General features: G+C 46.7%; 1 protein-coding gene across 1 annotated transcript; it reads right to left on the minus strand.

The window, feature by feature from the left end:
• Positions 1–4,175: 4,175 nt before the first annotated feature.
• On the minus strand, positions 4,176–20,879 carry SLC35E1 (solute carrier family 35 member E1). The gene is made up of 6 exons (XM_060093834.1): positions 20,411–20,879; positions 19,938–20,008; positions 17,617–17,754; positions 16,447–16,572; positions 7,627–7,872; positions 4,176–7,150 (listed from the first exon to the last, which is right to left on the minus strand). The coding sequence occupies exons 1-6, from the start codon at positions 20,826–20,828 to the stop codon at positions 6,923–6,925; spliced, it is 1,227 nt and encodes a 408-aa protein (XP_059949817.1). The 5' UTR covers positions 20,829–20,879; the 3' UTR covers positions 4,176–6,922.
• Positions 20,880–20,918: the final 39 nt, after the last annotated feature.

Below are 20,918 nucleotides of genomic sequence, written 5' to 3' on the forward strand. Positions count from 1 at the left end.
GATGAGGTGCGTCTGGGCGGCTCCTGGGCCGCGACGCCCGTCACATGCTCCCGGGCCCGCCCGGAGGTAGAAGCAGAACCGGGAGGCTATGGGCTTGGCGGGGATGGAACTGAGCTTATTGAGTTTCAAAAGAGCCTCCCACTCGGTTTCTTTCCCTCGATCCAACGCTTTGATAAGGAAGACCTTAGGGCGAGCGGACCCCACCCTCACCCCCGCCGGCCTCAGACTGAGTGCGCCTCTTTGGGGCTCGCGTGGCTTCTGTGCAGTCGTTCAAGCAGTGGGGAAGGAGTGAGCGCCGAGGACCTACGGATGCTGGACCTTCTACACTGCGCGTCCAGAGGGCAGGGCGCCATCCTGCAAGATGCATTTACGTTGCATCCAAAACGATGATGGTAAAGTTAATGCATGCTAATTGTGGGGAAAATTAACAAGCAGCAGCAAACATTAGGGAAATGTAGACTGTGGACTTGCCCCGTAATGTGACTCTCGCCGTTAACATTAACACTTTAGTTGGCTATACCTCTGTATTTTATGAAAATGTGTATCTGTGTGTTTTAGATACATTTCTTTTTTGTTGCTACGTAACTTCTGACGCTTATGGATTGTCTCCTGTAAGCCAGATATTGCCTTAGACCAGAGGCTGGCAAACTTTTTCTATAAAGGGCCAGATAGCAAATATTTTAGGCTCTTCTGGCCAAGAGCCAAAATCGAGGCTACTATGTAGTGCTTATATAATCAAAGAGAAAAATGTCCAGAACACTTTTTATTGGTGGAATTTAAAATATAGCAATTGAGTACAGTTTAAATAATTTAGGTCTAATGAGAAGAATGGAATGCTTTTCTGGGGATTCCAAGTCAGTCTTTCCTGTCATCAGTTGATTGCAGATGTTCACCTGTAAAGACCATTCTTGGTTCACAAAAAGGCAGGTTGGTTGTTGCTTGTGGATGAAACAATGAACAAGTCAGACCTAAGTTCTTGCTCTCATGAGCCCTCGGTCTGGGTAGGCAGAGACCCATAAATCAGTAAACAAATGTATCATCTCAGAGGTGTTATTGAGGAAAACGGAAGGGTGCTAAGACCATGATAAGGGAGGAGGGTGGTGCCTACACTGATAGGGTTATCTGAGAAGGCCCTTGGGTGGTGAGGTTTGCACTGAGATCCCACTCCGGAACCAGCTATGTAAACAGTCCAGGCAGAGGGAATGTTCTGTTTAGTATAATGCTCAGTTATCTGGATAGTGTAATTTTTCCATGCCAGTAAAGAACTATATCAAGAAGCTTTAACTTCTGATCCACCGTGGATAGATTTCAGAGATAGCACTCATTTTTGTGAGTTGAAGATACACAGCACTTATCAGATTCTTAACGGGATCTGTGAACCAAAACACGTTACAAATCTATCTGGTCATTTTTAATGACTGCATAGAACAATGTGGTATGGATTTACCATAATGTTTTGAAGCCAGACTCTATGGAGTCTCTTGAGTTGGTTCCACTTTTAAACCACTATTAAAAGTTTTAGTGTATACGTAGATCTTGTGGTCAAAGGGTTTGCACTTTTAATGCTGACGTTGCTCAACTGTCCACCAGAAAGGTTGTACACCCATGACTACTGCTACCATACATTCATCTCACAGTGTTTAAAACGCCGTTTGAGACGGGATATGTAAGCATCACAAGGCCTCCCCCAGGCTCTTTTCAGTGGGCCAAGTCAGAATCGGTTGGTCAGGAGAAAGCAGCAGAGTTGCTAGGAGTAGAGGCTCCTGCAGACCGACATAGTCTCCAAGGACCTGGGAACAAAACCCTTAAGCAAGCAAGTAAAATGCACACTCCTTGGTGAGATGAACTTGCTGAGGGGCCCACCTAACAAGCAAAAAGGAAAGAATTTAAAACCCACACGCATACCCACTTTGATCCTGCAAATGTGCTGTGAGGAATTTATCCTAGATTAGAAGCATGTGCAACATTGTGCGCTGCAAACTTATCCCATTAAAATAGTATTTAATGTGCAGCAATAGGGGTTGGTTAATTGTAGCACATCTTATAATACCATGTACACAGACAGAATCAAGGGATAATATTTAGTAACAAGGGAAATGTTTCTAGCATATTTTTAAAAGCAGTTTACAAAATAATATGCGTAATATGCCAGTTTTGAAAAAAGTGCATATATCCTCTCCAGAGGCAACTGCTGTGTTCAGCTTCCTGTGTATCTTTTCAGAAATAAACTATTCGCAAGCACCTTTATATACCTCAGCGATATATTTTGGAAGTTGTTCTTTATCCCATTCTTTTTGACATCTGTATAGTATAGATAATTTTTTGGCTTTAATAATTTTTTTCTAACTTAAAAAATATATAGACTATAAAAATATGTAGACCAGAAAAGTTGTTACTAAAAAAGCAGGGGGTTGACTGAGGAAATCTAGGCCCATCTAGACCTATGGTCTCAGTAAAGCAAAGCTTGGTGTGACTGTCACCTCATCTGCAGTAACTGAACCCCATGTGATCAACTAGCTGAAGCCATGGCAGGAAGAATGTCATGTGGGAACAGAGAAGAAGGTCCTGTCCTGTCCTAGACATGAGCATTCCTTGGGCCTGATCATGTGTCACCAAACAAACCTCTGGTCACAGAGGAGCTGCCCTGGGGAGAGAAAGGAGGAGTCCAGTGTCTGGGAGCAGGCATCCCTGAGGAGGGGTTCGGGCTCTGGTATCTGAGCAATGAGGCCATCCTTAAACCTGGCCCTGCCTGACTTATAAGGCAGTGACACCATCCCCAGCAGAGCCTCTTGAGGCCCTGCTGGAACCACAGCAGACAACTGCAAAGTGACTTGGGTCATCTGGACTTCAGGGTCTTACTTTAGCAGTGTGGCCGAGGCAAGTGAATTGAAAGGATCCCCTCTGACTGCACCAGCTCCTCTTTGGAGTGTATGACAAACGTGAGGAAAAGCAAAACCACTCACTTTATTGAGGCTGCTTTGCACGGCAAAGGGCCCTGGGCTTGGAATCAGACACTTGGGTTCCAGGCGTGTTCCGTGGGCCAAGCCTGACTTTCTCTGTTGCCATTTCCCTCTGTAAGATAGGGCTAATACCTGCCTCTTGGGTCCTGATAGTTAAACAAGCATATATAATATAAAATGTGCAAATAAAATACTCTGTGAATTGAAAACGCAAGCCAAAACATTCCCATATGCTGCTTGAATAATTACCCTGTACTTCCTTTAGCATTTTCTGCCCCGCCTCCAACACAGCACTTGTGTGCTCCTTAGTCACACATCCATAAATTAAGCTTAATGCTCTGAGGGTAGGAGGCTTTCGTATGTTTCCTGTACTTGGCACAATATGCACAATATGCCAGTTTTGAAAAAAGTACATATATCCTCTCCAGAGGCAACTGCTGTGTCTGGCTTCCTGTGTATCTTTTCAGAGATAAACTATTCACAAGCACCTTATATATCTCAGCGATATATTCTGGTGCTCATTAAATCACTGAACAAAAGGATGATGAATTAAAAGGATGTGGGCAATTGTTTTAGGAGAAACTCATACCCATCAACTGTGATTGAAGGAAATTCTCTGTTGGGAGTGGTTTCTGAGTAATATGGGGGGAAATGGGCTTGGAGGCAGACTTCAGTAGTTGTGTGATCCTGGACAAATGACTTAACCCCTCTGGGCCTCACAAGGTGAAGAGTAATCGTTTGTGGATTGTGTGTGAAAAGCCCACATGTAGCAGGTACTCTGTTGTTCCTCATACAGATGTAAGCGCAGCTCTCACAACATTCTTGGATTTTCCATGTTATTCTGTTCAATAAAGGCATGTCATTAACTGTTAAGCTGTGATTCTAGTTTTATCCTACTGGCTCATAAATTCACAAGTCACATGTTTAAATTTTGGCTTAGAAAAGATAAAAAAGTTGCAATACACCTGAATGTGGGAACCAAGTTGGTTTGCTTTCTGCCTCTTACACGTTTTGTTGCTGGGCACACTGACGACAGGGTCACTCAGAAAGGGACCCTCACTGACAAACTGGGACCAATCTCGATTCCCTGGAGACCACCATTTATTTTTTGGTAAATGCCATCCATGAATATACACAGTATCATTCCCACAGAACAGTCTATAGCATGAAAAGTCCTGAAAACAAGGTGACAATTGAAAAAAAGGATTCACAATGTTCAGATTCTTCAATAATTTAATGTTCTATGCCCTTAAGGCTGTTAGACCTTAAGGTATCCAGGTCTGGTTATGTCCCAGTGATAACAGAGGGCCTATTGCATGATGTATACCAAATACACAGTAAAATCCAGAAATTCCAAGTGCTTCTTCATTTGAACCTATTTGGCTTCTCTCCTTTGTAACAGGGGTTTGATTTTCCCAATAATGAATGAATGAAAATAAGGTGCTTAAAAATTCCACACTGAGTCTCAAGATAGTGAACAAACACTATTTAAAAATGCCCTCTGAGCCTCAGTTTCCCCTTCTGTAAAACGAAGGAGTTGGGTTTGAGTTAGTTTTGCAGACCATACCGCGGATGGGTGAACTAGTTGTCACAATCCCCAGCAGTGAGGAGGTGAGGGGAACCCAGCTGCAAATGTGGATGTGAGAGTGGGGTGGAGGGTTGAGCCAGGGCAGCAAGTGGCTGGAAAACTGGCCTTCAAGAGACCAGTTTCAAACTTTCAAGTCTCAAAAGTATGTCTTTGTCTTTTGATCTGATGATTTGGTCTAATATGATTGTCTCTCATTCCAGTGTATGTACTCACTGTAGATTTATGTACAGAACTAAATATCCCATTTATTCATGTATAAACCGTAATAAAACCAGTCAGATATTTCCCCACACCAGCAGATCTTGCACTGGAAAAGGAAAACAAATATACACATTTCAGCAACCTCAGAAATTTCATTAAACCTGCATAGAGGCATAATTCATTTTGGAGTTCAATTATACGTTCAAGGAATCGGTTCCTATCATAAAGACAACTACTGTAATGTCTATGCCGTGCAAAATTATCCCCATTTATTGTGGTTCAACTGCAGACTCTACTGCCTCTGGTGAAGGCACTCAGCAAGTTCTTTTCACAAATAACACCCTTCAGAACGGCCCCTTCCTGTTTTACACAGCATTGTCTCAGAACTTGTGGCCAAAGTAATTCAAAAGCAAGACAACGACAAACAGGGACTCCTTAGGCCAGTGGTACTGAACTCACAGGCCACAAGGGGTCCCTGTGACCTCTCCAGGAGCCGCCCATTCATAAGCTGACAAAAATGTAACCTCTAAGTACAAAATTCTAATTATCAAAAACAAACAGGAGTCAAGCGGTACTTCCTGGTGGAACAGAACCGTCTCACATGCCAGGAGGTAAAGGGTGACCTGATATCCCATCTGCTGATCAAGCCAAGTGCCTGTTCAAGAGGCCGGGGACAGGGCTGAAGGAAGAAGGCTGCCATCAGCGAAGACCCTAAGAGCCAAGCAAGTGGTCCTTTCCGAGGGCACAGTCTCTAGTGATGCCAGGTGTCCCGACCTGGACCTCAGCACATGGGTTACCCACTAGGGTCACATAATTTTCCTCGAGTGATTTTGCCAAAACCCAAACTTTTTCCTGACCAAAGACTGATTTGGCAAACCAAATCCTAGCTTGGTGCTTGCCCCTTCACTGGGACGTGATTCAGATCCTAATGCAAACACCACAAGAACAGCTAATGGAAATCAGAGCACTGAGCTCTCATCTATGACACAAACTATCGAGGTGACATTCTTGATTCATCTCACTTTCAGGGACTGGTCACTAGAAAAGCTAGTGACCAGCTTTTCAAAACACTTCCTTCCTACTAAATGCAGAAATGTGCCGAGACAGGCATCGCCAGCAACTTTTCTTGTCTTTAAATGCTTAAAAACAAAAGGGTTTTCCAACCATAAGCCGATCCTCATGCATCCTGCATCCCCTAAGGGGGACGGGGGCATAAAAGCGCAGACAGCTACAAAATTTGCCCTAGAAAAATGCAAGATCCTTATAAAGCCAACATCACCTCACCAAACATCCTACTAAGTCAGCACAGAAGTGGTGAAAGCTCAAGAAACAAAACAAATATAGAAATAGAGCTTGAAACACTGAACATGATTTCCTCATGATCCTTCTCACAGCCCTGCATCCTCTCCTCCTTGCTGCTCCGAGAGGAGAGATGCCCTGCTCCAGCAAGGGAAGAGGGAGCCCGGGAGACAGCGGCCACCTTTTCCTCTGGATCTGGGCACACGCCACCTCTGACTTTTGGGTCAGAATTAGGCTCTAAGAATTCAATGCTAATTACAATAGCTTTGCACTGGGGAGCGTTTGCCAGGACTGCAAACAGCCACAGGGCTGATCAGAAAGCCGAGTCCATCTTTGTGGCTGGAGGTGTTTCCAATAACCGTCACACTCCTCTGCTCCATGGCTGCACCAGTCCTCCGCCTACCTGAGCAGTGGAATTAAAGCGGCTGGTCTGTCACCAAGCACCACCCTAGGGTCCTTTCCTTGCCACCCTCCCTGCAAACCACCTCTTGCCCACTCCGAGGTCTGTGTCCTTTCCAGAGAGGGTCCTGGCTGTTATCTGGAAAACAGAACAAGAACTCTAAAAAACATGACTTGGGAAGTAAGTCCACACAGAAAGGTAAAAGCCGGACGAGATTTCCACATGGCGATGCAGCCCTCAGAAGACAGACTCCAGGAAGAAAGGGCATGAAACACCGGAGCTTGGGGGCAGTGGTCCCCACTGCAGGGACGGCGTCCTGCTGCCCCCAGGGGGCCGGGAACCCCAGGGTCTTCTGATGGTTCTGCACCGTCCCCCCTTGGCCGGGTTGTACATTCACTGGTTGTCAGAAGTTTCTGGTACTGCTGGGGGGTAAGAGGGAGGATTGGCAGAACGTCCTGCCCTGGTCGCTAGACTCTACACGTCGTAACGGTTCAAAGTGTACGAGTTTGGGTAGCTCTGTCGGCTGTACTGGAAGTGATCTGTCAAGACGTTGCGGCCATACTGATAGTCCCCGTGCTGGGGGAAGGGAATGCCGTTGTGGGGCTTCTCCAGGGCGCTCCGATGATGCTCCTTACTGCTCAGGTCCCCCGTCGTGACGGGGAGGAGGTGCTTCCGGGCTTGCTGATTCGCATCATACTTGGTCTGCGAGGTCAAGAGAGCAGTGAGACCATTGGCTCCTTGTCCGGGACACGCACAGAGGACAGAGGGGAGCTCGAGATTCACGGACAAGCAGCCTTCAAGGCCAACACAAGTGTCACCCCTAGTGGGGCTGGGCATGGCCAGTGAACTGTTACTGGACCGGCCCTACCTGTCAGCCATCCCACAGCCTTACATCGGAACAATCTTCGCAAGGAGGGAGTGAAATTCCCGATAAAGCCCCAGTAGACCCGAGAGCCACAGTGGAGTGAGGCATGAGCCTGGGGTCATCTACGCAGGGAAAGGAAGCCCCGGGCTGAGGGGGCTGAGCCTAGACCATAGACCAGTCAGTGGCAAAGCTGGCAGCTGGAACCCGGGCCTCTTAGTTCCTGGTGAGGCCCCTTCCATTCCCTGCCCCGACCAACTCTTGGTAGGTTCTCTGGGCGTCTGGGGGGGACAGCCTCCCCCCACCCCAGACTCACCTTGTTGTACAGAAAGACTCCCAGGATGGCCGTCATCATGCCCAGGACGTTGGTGCTGGTGACTGGGTTTCGCAGCATGATCAGGGACACTGTGATGACCATGATTCTCTTGGTGGCGTTGGCGACCGAGTAGCTCAGAGGGCTAATGAGGTTGAGGATGCTGAAGGCAATGACGTTCTGGGCAAAGTTACAGAAGCCGCTGACAGCCAGAAGCAGAAGCATCCAAGGCCACTGGGACACATAGGTCTACAGAGACGGGGGAGCGAGAACAGCACTGTGGTCACATGCTTGCCCTGGCAGGGTGGTGACACACAGTGGCTTATCAGGGTCACACATTCGCTGGGGAACAGACCCAGGTGGGTCATCGTGTGATACCAGGTGCTTTATCTATACAACCTCTGACCTTCACAACACTCTGCATGGAGCAACAATAATAATAATCACCACCCTTTCCTGCTGAGGAAGTGGAGGTTTGGGGGGACATCAGCTACCCAAGGGGTGCACAGTATGACACAAACCAAAGCCTTCCCTTGTCCTTGTACAGTGAGGGCCAGGGCTCTGGGTTAGCAGAGCGAGGTCTGCATTCTGGACATCACCTCAGTCTGTTTGGGCTGCTAAGACAAAATACCACAGGCTGGGGGTGCTTACAAACAACAGATGTTTATTTCTCACAGTTCTGGAGGCTGGAAGTTCAAGATCAAGGCGCCAGTAGATTCCGCATCTGGTGAGAGCCCTTTTCCTGGTTCAGGGTGGCACCTTCTCACTGGGTCCTCACATGGCAGAAGTGGCGAGGGAGCCCTCTGGGGTCTCTTTTATAAGGGCATGAATCCTATTCGTAATGGCTCCACCCTCATGACCTAATCACCTCCAAAAGTCCCCACCTCCTAACACCATCATGTTTGGGGCTTAGGTTTCAACATATGAATTTGGGGGGGTGACAAGACATTTAAACCATAGCAGACATGATGCATTGTATAAAATGGGGAGGTCCTGGGAAGGCAGCCTCTGGGTGTGTGAAGACCCACCCCCAACAAGGCTGGGAGCCAGAGGCTCTGGGTCTGCCCCATTGCTGGGAACCCCCGGGTAAGCTGCTCGACCTGTTTTCTTCATCTATGAAATGGGGAACATTGACCCCTGATAAGTCCACACAATGCTGCTGCTATGAGGATCAAATACAATCATAGCTTTGAAAGTGCTTTAAAACAATCCCAAGCCAAACAAACAGGAGGTGATGCTATCGTCAAAACTTTAGTTACCATTTGACCCTCACCAGAAGTAAGCCACCCTAATGAAGGGGGCCCAGAAATCAAGAAACCACAACTAGCAGACATCGGGACCACAGAACTCCTCAAAGAGCCTGGGCTGATCCCAGGCCAATTCCCAGGTTGCTCTGGCCTTTGACAAAGGAGGATGCAGCTGGGTCCCCCCAGGACAGTGGTGTCTAGTGGCCCTGCCAGGATGGGAGCTGCAGCAATCTTAGGGCAGCGGCCTGATTCTATCTCTACCACCCTCTGATAGGGAACGATCACGTGGTCCTCTTAAAGGTGAGGGAGATCTGAGTAGGTGACCTGCTCAGAATTGCCCAGAATGTTACCCCAGTTGGGATAATAGCCTCTGTAAGGCATGTGAGCCCACCAGCACGCCTTCAGGGTGAGCTGGCCTGTTCTCCCAGCAATTCTTCCCTGAGGTGACCCATATGGACTTCCAAGCTATTTTTACAAGGCAGCCAGCTTGCAAAGATATCTATCTTCCAGGAAAGGAACCCAGCCAATCCAGCTTTTTAAAAGAACTGACATAACAATAAAGTCAAGTGTTTCTTCCTCCCAGTGGATAGTTCCATGTGTTTTCACACATATATTGATTCATGTAGCCAACACTGCAAGCAGGATTCAGAACAGCTCCATCACCCCATAACACTCCCCAGGGCTTCTTTGTGCAACCCCCTCCCCCAACCTAGGCAACCACTGATATGTTCTTCATGATAGGTTCATCTTTTGGAGACTGTCCTACAAATGAAATGATACAGCATGGAACCTTCTCAGACAGGTTTCTTTCATTCAGCATAATGCCTCTGACCCCCACCCCCCAAGTTGTTGTAAGGGATGACAGTTGTTATTGCTGAGAAATGTTCTGCTGTACAAACGTACCAAAGTTACCTTAACCATTCACCCATTGAATGACATTTGGGTTGTTTCCAATACTTTGTGATCATGCATAGAGTTGCTATAAACATTCATGTACAGGCTTCTGTGTGGAATGTGAGTTTCATTTCTATAGAGTAAATACCCAGGAGTGAGACTGCTGGGACATATGGTCAGTGTATGTTTAACTTCAGAAGAAACTCCCAAATGTTTTCCAGAGTGGCTGCATGATTTTGCACTTGCTCCAACGATATATGAGAATTCCAGTTGTGGCCCAGCCTCGACAAACATGGTACTGCCAGTACTTTTTATTGTAGCCATCCTGCTGGATACGAAGTAGCATCTCATCTTGGTTTTAATTTGCCTTTCCCTAACGATTAATGATGTTGAACATATTTCACATGCCATCTGTACAATCACAATAGTGGAGTTCAAGTCTTTTGCCCATTTTTAAGCAAGTTGTTTTCCTACTATTGAATTTTGAGAGTTCTTTATATATCCTGAACACAAGTCCTCTGTCAGTATCTCATTGGCAAATATTTTTTCCCAGTCTGTAGCTTGTCTTTCTTTTACTTAATAGTGTATTGGAAAGCAAAAGTTTTTAATTTTGATGAAGCCCCCATTTACCAATTATTTTCTTTATGGACTTTACTTTTGGTGTAATGTCTAAGAAATAATCCCAAGTCGTGAAGATTTTTCTTCTGTTTTCTTCTAAAGGTTATCATTTTTGCTCTTAAATTTAGGTCTAGAATACATTATGAATTAAATTTTGTATAATGTGTGAGGTTGAAGTCAAGGCTCAGTTTTTGCTTACGGATGTCCAATTGTTCCAACACCATTTGTTAAACTATCCTTTCTCCATTGAATTGCCTTTGAACCTTCATCAAAGATCAGTTACCCATATTTGTGAGTATAAGTTCAAACTGTCTATTCTGCTTCACTGATCGATGTTCCCTCCACCAATATCCATACCTTTATACTGTCTTAAAATTATGTAATGTGATTCCTCCAACTTTATTCTTCTCTCTCAAACTTATTTGGCTATTCCAGTTCTCTTGCCAGTCAATGTATGTAAATTTTCCAATCAGCTTTTCTATATTAAAAACTTTTTAATATATATAGGTATATATCTATCTCCATGTATACACACACACACAGATAGATTAGTATCTCAACTTTTTTTTCATTTACACCTTTGACAAGGAGAAAAATTGAAGTTAAAATTTAAGTTGTGATTTATAGTTGAATTTAGTAATACTAAAGAATAAAATTTTGTTGGGTATAGAGAATTTTATTTCGTCCTTTCAAATCTGTATTTCTTTTTTCTTTTTCTTGTCTTATTGCCCTGGCTATGATGTCAAGTATGATGTGGAATATCCATGTTGAAAGTAAACATCTTTACCTTATTCCTGAATTTAGGGGGGAAAGCCTTCAATCTTTCATCATTATGATGTTAACTATATATGCCCTTGATCAAGTTGAGGTAGTTTCCTTCTATTTCTAGTTTGTTGACTTTTTAAAACTCATGACTGGATGTTGGACTTTGTCAAATGCCTTTTCTGCATCAGTTGGTATGAATACATGATTTTTGTTAGACTATTATAGTAGATTACACTGACTGATTTTCAAGTATTGAATTAGCCTTGCATTCTTGATTTAAATCCCACTTTTTCATAGTGTAGCATGGTTTTTATATATCACTGCATTTGATTTGTTCTAATACTTTGTTAAGAACTTTTGCCTCCATGTTCATGAGGGATTTTGGTCTTTTTCTTGGTTTTGTTATGAGCCAAAAGTGTTCCTTTCCTTTTGTGTTTTCTGGAGGAGATTGTGTAGAACTGGTGTTTATTTTTCCTTAAGTGTTTGGTAGAAATTACCGGTAAAACCATCTGGGCCTGATGACTTCTTTTTAGAAGGTTTTAAACTATGAATTCAATTTCTTTAATAGCTATAAGGCTCAGGTTATCTTTTTCATCTTGAGTGGGTGTGTTTTGATAGTTTGTGGTTTATGAGGAACTGGTCTATTTCATCTATTGTTGAATTTATGTGTGTAGAGCTGTCAGTAGCATTCTTATGGTTTTAAGGTCTGTGAGTTCTGCAGTGCTATTCCCTCTTTCATTCCTCATATTTGTAGTGTCTTCTTTCTCTTTTTTGTTTTTGGTTAGTTTTGCTTCAGTTGAAAAAAATTTTTTTTCTCCCTTGAGACTTCCTCTTTGGCCCAGGGATTATTTAGAAATGTGCTGTTTAATTTCCAAGTGTTTGGAGATTTTCTCATTACCTTTCTGTTATTTACTTCCGATTTCATTATGATCAGAGAACATACTTTGCATGTTTCCAATCCTTTTGTTAAGGTTTGTTTTGTAACAAAGAATATGATCTTGGTGAATGTTCCACATGTACACTTGAAAGAATGCCTATTCTGCTGTTGTTGGGTAGCGTATTCTATAAATGTCAATGAGACATCCAGTTGGTTGACTGTGGTATTCAGTTTATTCTTGCTGATTTTCTGTAGTTCTATTGATTTTGAAGATTCTATATTTGCTAGATATAGAATTATCTGTTGCTAGTTCCTCAGTGTCAGTACTTTAAAAAAATGTTATTCTACTTTTGGTTTTCATTGTTTCTGCTGAGAAATCTGCAGTCATCTAAACCACTGTTCTATAAATACTGCATCATTTTTCTCTGGCTGTTTTCAAAGATTTTTTCTTTGTCTTTTCATCTTTTTCTCTCTGTGGCTTAAACTGGATAATTTCTATTGATTTATCTTCAAGTTATGGACTTTCCTCTGTCATCTCCATTCTGCTTAGCCCATCCAGTGAGTTTTTAAGCTGTTTCTTCCATTCTGAAACTTCCATTTGGTTCTATCTATCTTCTGTTCTTCGCATTTGTTTCAAGAGCATTCTTGGAGCATGATTATATATCATTGCTTTAAAGTCTTTGACCAATAATTCCAACATCTGGGTCATCCCAGTGTTGGCATCTGTTGGATTATCTTTTCCCACAAGACTTGAAATTTTCCTGGTTCTTCATATGCCAAGTAATTTTGGATTATATCCTGGACAGTTAGAATATTATAAGACTGTAAGTCTTATTTAAGTCCCATGGGGAATGTCGATATTTGGTTTTAGCAGACTCAGTTGGGTTCAGGCTACAAGCTTCAGCAGCCTGTGGGTTGTGGTTCCAATGTCAGTTCTGTTTTCAAAGCCTTTTCAGTGGTACACAGCTCTGTCCTGAGTGCGCTCTACCCAGTTGTCACTCTTGGTCCTGGGTAGTAGTCTATCCTGTCTTTGTATGCTGCTAGGATCAGATTCCCACGTGCGCAACTCAGGAGTGGGCCCAGGATTTCATGTTTTATGAGGTCACTTTCTCTGGGTTCCTCCTCGCCATGTCCCCTTGGTACTTTATGGTTTCTGAGGGCTCCCTCTTTCAGTCCTCCAGTCAGAAAGTTGGAATTAATTACCCCATTCTGCTGTGTCTTTCCCACAACTGCACCTCCTTTCGGGGGCCAAGCAGTGGGAGGATGAAGGGAGAAGCAAAATGCAATGGGGCTAATCCCATCCTGTGACTGCAGAGGGAGGCTGCCCCCCTCAGCATCTCAGGTGCCCGTGGGACCTGCTGCCGCCACTACCATGGGATTGCTGGGGGCCTGGGATGCGAGAGAACAAAGGAAACAGAGAAAATGGGGGATTTCCTGTACTCTCTCTGAACATCAGGAATCTCCTTTCCCCGTCTGCAAGCCAGCATAGAGGACTTTTGACTCTGTTCTCCCCCAGTGCCCACTTCTGCATTTCCGGCTGCCTTGAGTCCAGGCTGGAGACACAGGAGGCAAAAGAAAGGCAAACTCACAGATGGCTCAGTGGTACTTTGCAATCTGGTTTTCTCTACCAGTCTGCCTGCTCCCATTTACTTTCCAGTTTTCAAATACCTGTTTCACACATCCTGTCCAAACTTTAAAACTAGGCTTCCTGCTCCCAAGTCTGGTGATCCGTGCCTGGCTTCAGCTGAACTGTTGGCATCAGGGCTGGGTGTGTCTGGGAACTGCCCGCTGTAGCCTTTGCTTCTTGGTAACATGGTGAGTAGCAGGCCCCAGCTGATATTCTCTGACCTGAGCCTCCTTCCTCCTACTATGGAGTGCCGCACTGGAACAGAGCTAACTCACCTGGCTGCTGTGGGAGACACAGGGCAGAGAGGAGGAGCCCCGACAGGAACCCTGCCTTCAGGCGGCAGCACTGTGGACTACTGTGTGCTCCTAGGGCTGCTGTTAAAATGCACAAGGGCCCCATCAAGGTAAAAAATAGATGGCCTCAATGAGAAAAACTAGAAGAAAACCGAAAAATACCCAAAATACAAGAGAAAAGCAAAGCAAAGAGGGCAGACAAAAAACTAAAAAAGAGAGAGCAGAGCAAAGCCTACGTATACCTGTTTGTGTGTAGACACACAGACCCCAATGAGTTGTAACAGGACAGTGTAACAGAACTGAAGCCAAACCTATAGACAATACTATGCAGCCAATAAAAGGAACAAAAAAGACCTAACAGGTCAGTATGGAGTGATCTTCAGGACATGTCATTGAGTGAAAAGAGCAAGGCACTCTTTTCTAAGTACCTAAAAAGTCACTTTTTGTGTAAGGAGGAGGGAGGTATGAACACACTTGGCCCTCAGTATCTGTGGGGCGTTGGTTCCAGGAGCCCCCAATCTGAGGATACTCAAAGTCTCTCATATAAAATGGCGTAGTACAATTTATAGTCAGCCCTCCGTATCTGTGGGTTTCACAACTGCAGATTCAACCAACCTCGGATGAAAATTTTGATCCTCAGTTGAATATGGGGACTCGAAACCCATGGATATGGAGGGCCGACTGTATATAGAAATTTGCTTATGTCTGCGAAAAGAAACACTGAGAGGGTAAACCAAGATCATAAAAATGGCTACTTATGGGGGTCAGCAGTGGGGAGGCAACAGGGACTGAAGTTAGACTTCTTTGAATAAACCCTGTCATATCATTTGGGTTTGGAAATATAAAGGTTTGATATATTCAGTGAGGAAAAAAAATTGCCTAGAAATTGAAAACAAATGGAAGTAAAGGAACCCAAATGCACAAGAAGTTGGTGACAGAGGCACATTGTGAAAACAATTATTTCAAGTGCCCTTAGAACACAGTATTCCAGTTGTACATCTGTAACGAAACCTGTTTTAAGGACAAACAGAGCTGCAAAGAAATCTTAACTGTTTCTCTGTACGCTACCTGCAGTTGTGTGGTAGGGATTCTCACTCTGAAGCAGTTATATGTGTGTACAGTAGAATCACGTATGAACAGTTTCCGTAGCATATTGCGAATAAGAAACGCTGTGAGAAACCAAGTGTACCAGAAAAGACACACACACACAAAATCAAAGCAGTAATAAATCCTGCAATGTTAAATTGGAATTAGAATGAATCAGGATAAACTCTCCCCTCCGCCACCAAATACATCTTTCCTAGTTTTTTACTGCCAAGTCTTAAAAACAATGACAACCCAACAGCAGTGAGCACACGTGGCACTGAGATGGTATCTCCAAACATGACTCTCTCTCTGCTTAAAGCAACCTGGGCCCCTGAAGGAGTGGCTGATTGCAGGTCTGGGATGGGAGGCGCACAAGACGAGGGAGGACATCCTGTGGGGCCAAAAGTTACCCAAGGCTGATATGTGCTATCAGAAGGGCAGGAAGCCAATTAGAAGGACTCCATCAGTCCAGACAAGATACTCTGAATATTTAACAAAATAACATGGACAACTGACAAACACAAGTTCACAATGATACTGAAAAGTAAATAAATCAAAGAACCCTCCTTCACCCAAGAGAAACCCTCAACTCCCTGGTTAACACTCCCTGGTTTTCTTTACTCTGAAAACTGGTAACTAGAAGGAGAGAGAAGCAGTAAACTGCTTTTCGTGCACTGTACTTCCAGGTAACAAACTAGTTCCAGCTGATGATGGAAAGTTCTTCACAGAAACATTACAGCTAATCAACATGGAAGGGAAGTCAGAACACAGAGCCACAGTTGCCTCACCTGGAAACCAGAGATAACCTCCACTATGTCCATAGGTGGTGGTAGGGATTAAAGACCAATGTCAAGAATCCAGTCAGACCTCATTAAGCCCTAATAAACATTGACTCCATCTAACTCGGGCCTGGAAGAACTTCCTTCTTATCACTGTCACCTGCATTAGTTTCTAGCACATTCTCTGGAGGCTGGTCCTGTAGGTGGTGGGAAGATGCTCTTTCCTCTGCCCAGAGAGCTATGGATACATCTGGTGCCAATGGAAGTACAGAGATGACACCAAGAAAGGACTCGAGCAGTGAAAGCACAGTTTCCAAAAGGCAAGTGAGATCTGAACCAGACTGTCAGGATGGGAAAGTTGCCTGTGCTGGCATTTTTTTCTTCCTTGAATGCACTGGCACAAATGCAGCAGCTATCAGCAGCTGGGATCTAGCATGACAGAGAAAGAAATGCACAGGCAGCCTTCTTACTCGACTGCAAGCGGTGTGAGTCATCGAAGAGCTGAGGGCTAAAAGGGCTGGTGGCTGTCAGAGGCCTCAGATGCCCCAAAGTCAACACAGAGGCGTAACTCCCTGACAAAGCGCCTACTTTGGAACCAGTTAAGAAAAGGGCATGTTCTTGACACAGGCCAACTCACCAGGTCGCTGCTGACCAGGAAAGCCGAGAGGTCCACCAGGACCCACGTGGGGATCATAAAAAAGACGGCATGGCAGCCCAAGATGTTCAGCAGCCGGAGATGGTGGATCCTTGAATCTCTTAATACCTGAAGGGAGAAAACCTCTTTAAAGGCTGATCGAAACTATAAGTGGCAAGAGGGGCTCCGCTTACCCAGACCCCAAACATGGTGACTGTACACTAACCCTGACATCTGACCTTGACTGCCAAACCTGAAAGTGCACCTATGACGAGACACACAGCTCCTGTCCAAAACAAGCACGATGTTTCGTACATGAAGGACCGAGAAAAGAAAAAAACAAAACAAAAACAAAACCCACCAACACTCAATGCTAGTGAAGCTACAGTAAAACAGGCACTCTGAAATGGCACTGGTTAATGTCTAAATTGGCATATAGTTCCAGAAAACAACCAGGCAAAGTATATCAAAAGCCATAAACATCTCATACCCTCTGACCCAAGAACTGCAAACCTATCAAAAGGAAATAACCTGAGAGACAGAAAAATGTTATGCACAAAGACGTTCATTACAATATTATTTATAGTGAATAGCTGGAAATAATCTGCATCTGCAACAGGGAAACCAACTGCGTTACTTGTGATACCTGAAAAGATGTGATTATTACTGGAGTTAGGAGCAATAACTTTCAATGATATGGGAGCATGCAGTGTTGCAATAATAAATGAATGAAGCAGAATTTGAAAAGTATGTATAATATTACAACTCTAAAAACTGTACAGGAAAAAACTCTAGCATTAATAGTAGTTCTCCTTAGGGGACAGCACTGCGACTTTCCTCAGTAAAGAGGAAACCCTGCAGCAGGGGGCAGCTCTCTCTTGATTCTTTGTCTCCAGCACCTACTATGGTGCCTGGCACACAGTAGGTGCTCAATAAGTTTTCTGATTTCTTTTCATTGGTCTTTTCTCCATTTTTTCACGTTGAACGTAGGTGAACTTTATAATAAAAAAACAAAACAGCTATTTAAAAACCAAAACAAATAGAAAACCAGCAGAAGGGCAACAGGATTTGTTTTGTTCCAACCCCAAAGAAATCCCTACTCGGCCACTTGTTTTTAGATGCCACCCGCACACCCCTGCAACACCAGGTGCACCCTGGATGGCACCCAAATACCTTTTTGGAGAAAATATTCTGAAGCGAGAAGCACAGTGTGGCAGCAAGGGCACTGACAAGCCCCCACATGTCGAAGGACAGCTCCGTGACAGTGGCCAGCAGGACGCCGCTGATGATGGGGATGAGTGACAGGTACACCTGTGAGAGGAGGGCAGGAGGGGCTGATGGGCCAGGGTTGAGCTGGGCCACCCAACACAGATGACCAGAGGAAAGCCTGAGCTGCTGTCTCTTCCCTCCCCAAAAGGACACCGCCTACCCCTTTGAACAATGGTGTTAGCCACGACAGTGATGCTCTAGGGGGCACTGGGGGGGTGGGACGCAGATGGTTCTCAGAGTACCTGAGGGCAGGGCTGTATCACTGTGGGTGTCCCCACCCCCTATACCATCACCCCCATTAAGAGCCACAAACCAGGGCTGGTCCCAATAGGATCTATCCAGCTGCCGCCACCAACACACCAGGGTCTGAAACTTCAATCGTCTGAGAGGCTGGCCGGGTCCCTCTTATTTTGGGCTCTTCCAACATGCAGTTATCCCTGGTAGGGACACTCCCCCGACACCTTCTCCAGCTGGAGACCTCCTTTCCCTTCAGGCGTCAGTTCACAAACACAAGAACTTTCCCTGACCCACCTCCCCCTAGACGCTGTCAGTTTCCTTTGCTGTGTGTTCCAGGGAATAGCGCTCTCCATCCACTATAAGTGCCCTTTACATTGTCTGCGTCCCTGCACTTGCTTAGGGCAGCTCCTTGTTCACTGCTCTATCCTGGTGCGCAGCACACGGCAGGCAACCCAGTAACTGCTGGCCGAAAGAATGAGTAGTGAGTGCCATGATAGGGGGCCATCCAGAGGGCTCAAGCTTTCCAGGGCTAGGGCAAGGAATGGCCCTGGAGCTCTGGTGGCTAAAATGGGATCCATTCCCTACACTTAGCTCTTCTTACTCCTGGCTCATCCTTCTACAAAGGATACTCTTAAAGCACTTGGGAGACTTTAGGAGGGGGTGGCGAGGCTCCCCACCTCACCAACGCCCACACACAGGGCCGAGGGAGGCCTCTGAATTCCAGAATTCCTGCTCCCCCCACTACTGGCTGCGGCCCTCGGGCTCTCCCTTTTGAAGTCCCATTTCTTCCCCTGAGATCAGGCATGATTACCCAGCTTATCCGAACAGGGTGGGGCCACACTTACTCTATCATTATCCTTAGTCTCCTGCCTAAGCCATTTATTCCCCTGTCTTTCCTCTCTGTGTAAGGTTCTGGCTCCCGGCCCAAGCCGGGTACAATGTCCCTTACAACAGGAAACCTGATAAACACAGTGTGATATGGAGAGATGCAGCCGCACACCTCTCAGGCAACTCCGACCTGGGGAGACAAGTCACACCTGACGTCACCCTGCGGGTGGGCTGCAGAGTGCACCCAGATCTTGCAGGAGAAAAGACTGGCTGAAAGAAAACGTCAGCCAGAGGCGGCCCCATTTCTATAAGCTGACCCAGGGCACCGCCGTTCTAAGTTACATAAAATACAGTATGCCAGAAACCGACCACAAAGGAAAGAGGAGCTCTGTCCAGCATGAAATGGATTCCAGCTGGGACAACAGGAGTCCCACTTCCACTTAAGGACACAGGGAAAGGCTGTCTCTGGCTGACGCCACAGCTTCTCTCCCTCCAAGCCAGGAAATACCCTGGCCTGGCATCTTGAACAGACCCTGAATTGTGCCCGGGGCATCTTCCCTATGCAGCCCTGGGTTCTGCGTGTTGTTTTCACTTCCATTCCCAGACATTCACAATTCCTGGCTGTTTTTATTTCGAAGACTTTGCTGGGTTTTGCCAAAATCGGACTCCTCTGACTAGCATTTCACTTCTGACCCCAGAAGTCCCAACCTGACCGCTATCTCTTGCAAAGATGTGAAACTCTGTCAGAGTTCCGTTCCAGCAAGGAGTCGGATGTCCCAAGGATGTTCCAACCCTGACCCCACTGGAGGGGCATGGGGTGTCTGGTCAGGATGGGACCAAGTTATCCAAGTTGCCTACCAGCAACCCCAGGTAGGTAATCAAAACAGGGAGGAATGCTGCACCTGAGATGGATGGCAGCATCCTGAGATCACCCAACAGAGACAACTCAGGAACACACACCCCACACACCACTGCCCCCAGGGTGATTCCAGAACAGATTCCATTAGCAGCAAAAGAGCCACCAGAGGTCTCTAAGCTGACTTCCTTACTTGACAGGAAGCCAGGCAGCCTGCAGACCAGGAACCCGGACCACGTCACCAGATGGGCAACAGCCGGAAAGCCCTTGGGGCCCCCACTGGCCCAGAGCCCTCCTGGGTTACCTTGGTGCTCTGTTTCTCCTTCATGATGATCCGGGACAGGAGGACCACCCAGATGGGCATGGTGGCCTTGACTGCAAAGAGAGGCAAGGGGCGTTCAGGGAGCCGTTCTAGTCCCAGAACCCACCCTGGGACTCTGTCCCAACTCCACTGGAGGGGCGGGAAGGCTTGGCAGCCCCTCAACCTGTTTCAGCTCTTCTATTTCTGTGGGCCTTCCCCCTAACCCAACAGTTCTGATCCGCCCTGCTCAGCTCCCAGCATTCGTCTCAGCCCCTTCCCTCCCCGAGACCCCTGTGCGTGTCCCTCTCTTGCTAAAAGCTTTTGGCGGCCTCCAGCGCCTTCCGGACATTAGCTGACTTCTCAGCCCGGCATTCCTGACCGTCGACTACACCCCGGCCGGAGCGCTCCTACCCAAGAGCCGAAGCCCCAGGCGGCGTGCCCCGGCCGCCTTCCCCTAGGCCAGCCTTGGCACCCACCGGTGTGCGCGTAGGACACGGGCACCTTCCAGATGCTGACGTGCGCGGACACTGACGCGAAGTACTTGCCGAAGGCGAGCGGCAGCACGTAGCGCGGGTAGAAGCGCGGTGGCAGGAGCGGGCCCGGCGATTGATGCGGACCGGGCCCAGGGCCCGAGACTGGCGGTGCCGGGGGCACGCGCCAGGCGCGGAGCAGAGGCGGGAGCCCCGCGCACAACGCCAGGATGTGGCACAGCGACACGGTCACGGGGAACGGGAAGGCGCTCAGGATCACCTTGTTGACCACATTGCCGCCCGCGCTCAGCGCGTACCATAGCAGGCACAGCGCCGCCACCCGCGCGCCCTCGCGCGCCCCGCCGCTGCCGCCCGCGGCTCCTGGGCCCCCGGCGCCAGCGCCCACTCCCACTGCCGCCGCCATCCTCCCCGAGTGGCCGCCCCTTCCCGCCCGTCCGACGGCCCGACGCCGGGCGGGGGCGGGGCCGGACGGGAGCGGGAGCGCCAGCCAACG

Source organism: Mesoplodon densirostris, chromosome 3, assembly GCF_025265405.1.
Source record: "Mesoplodon densirostris isolate mMesDen1 chromosome 3, mMesDen1 primary haplotype, whole genome shotgun sequence".
In the NCBI taxonomy this organism is placed as follows: domain Eukaryota; kingdom Metazoa; phylum Chordata; class Mammalia; order Artiodactyla; family Ziphiidae; genus Mesoplodon; species Mesoplodon densirostris.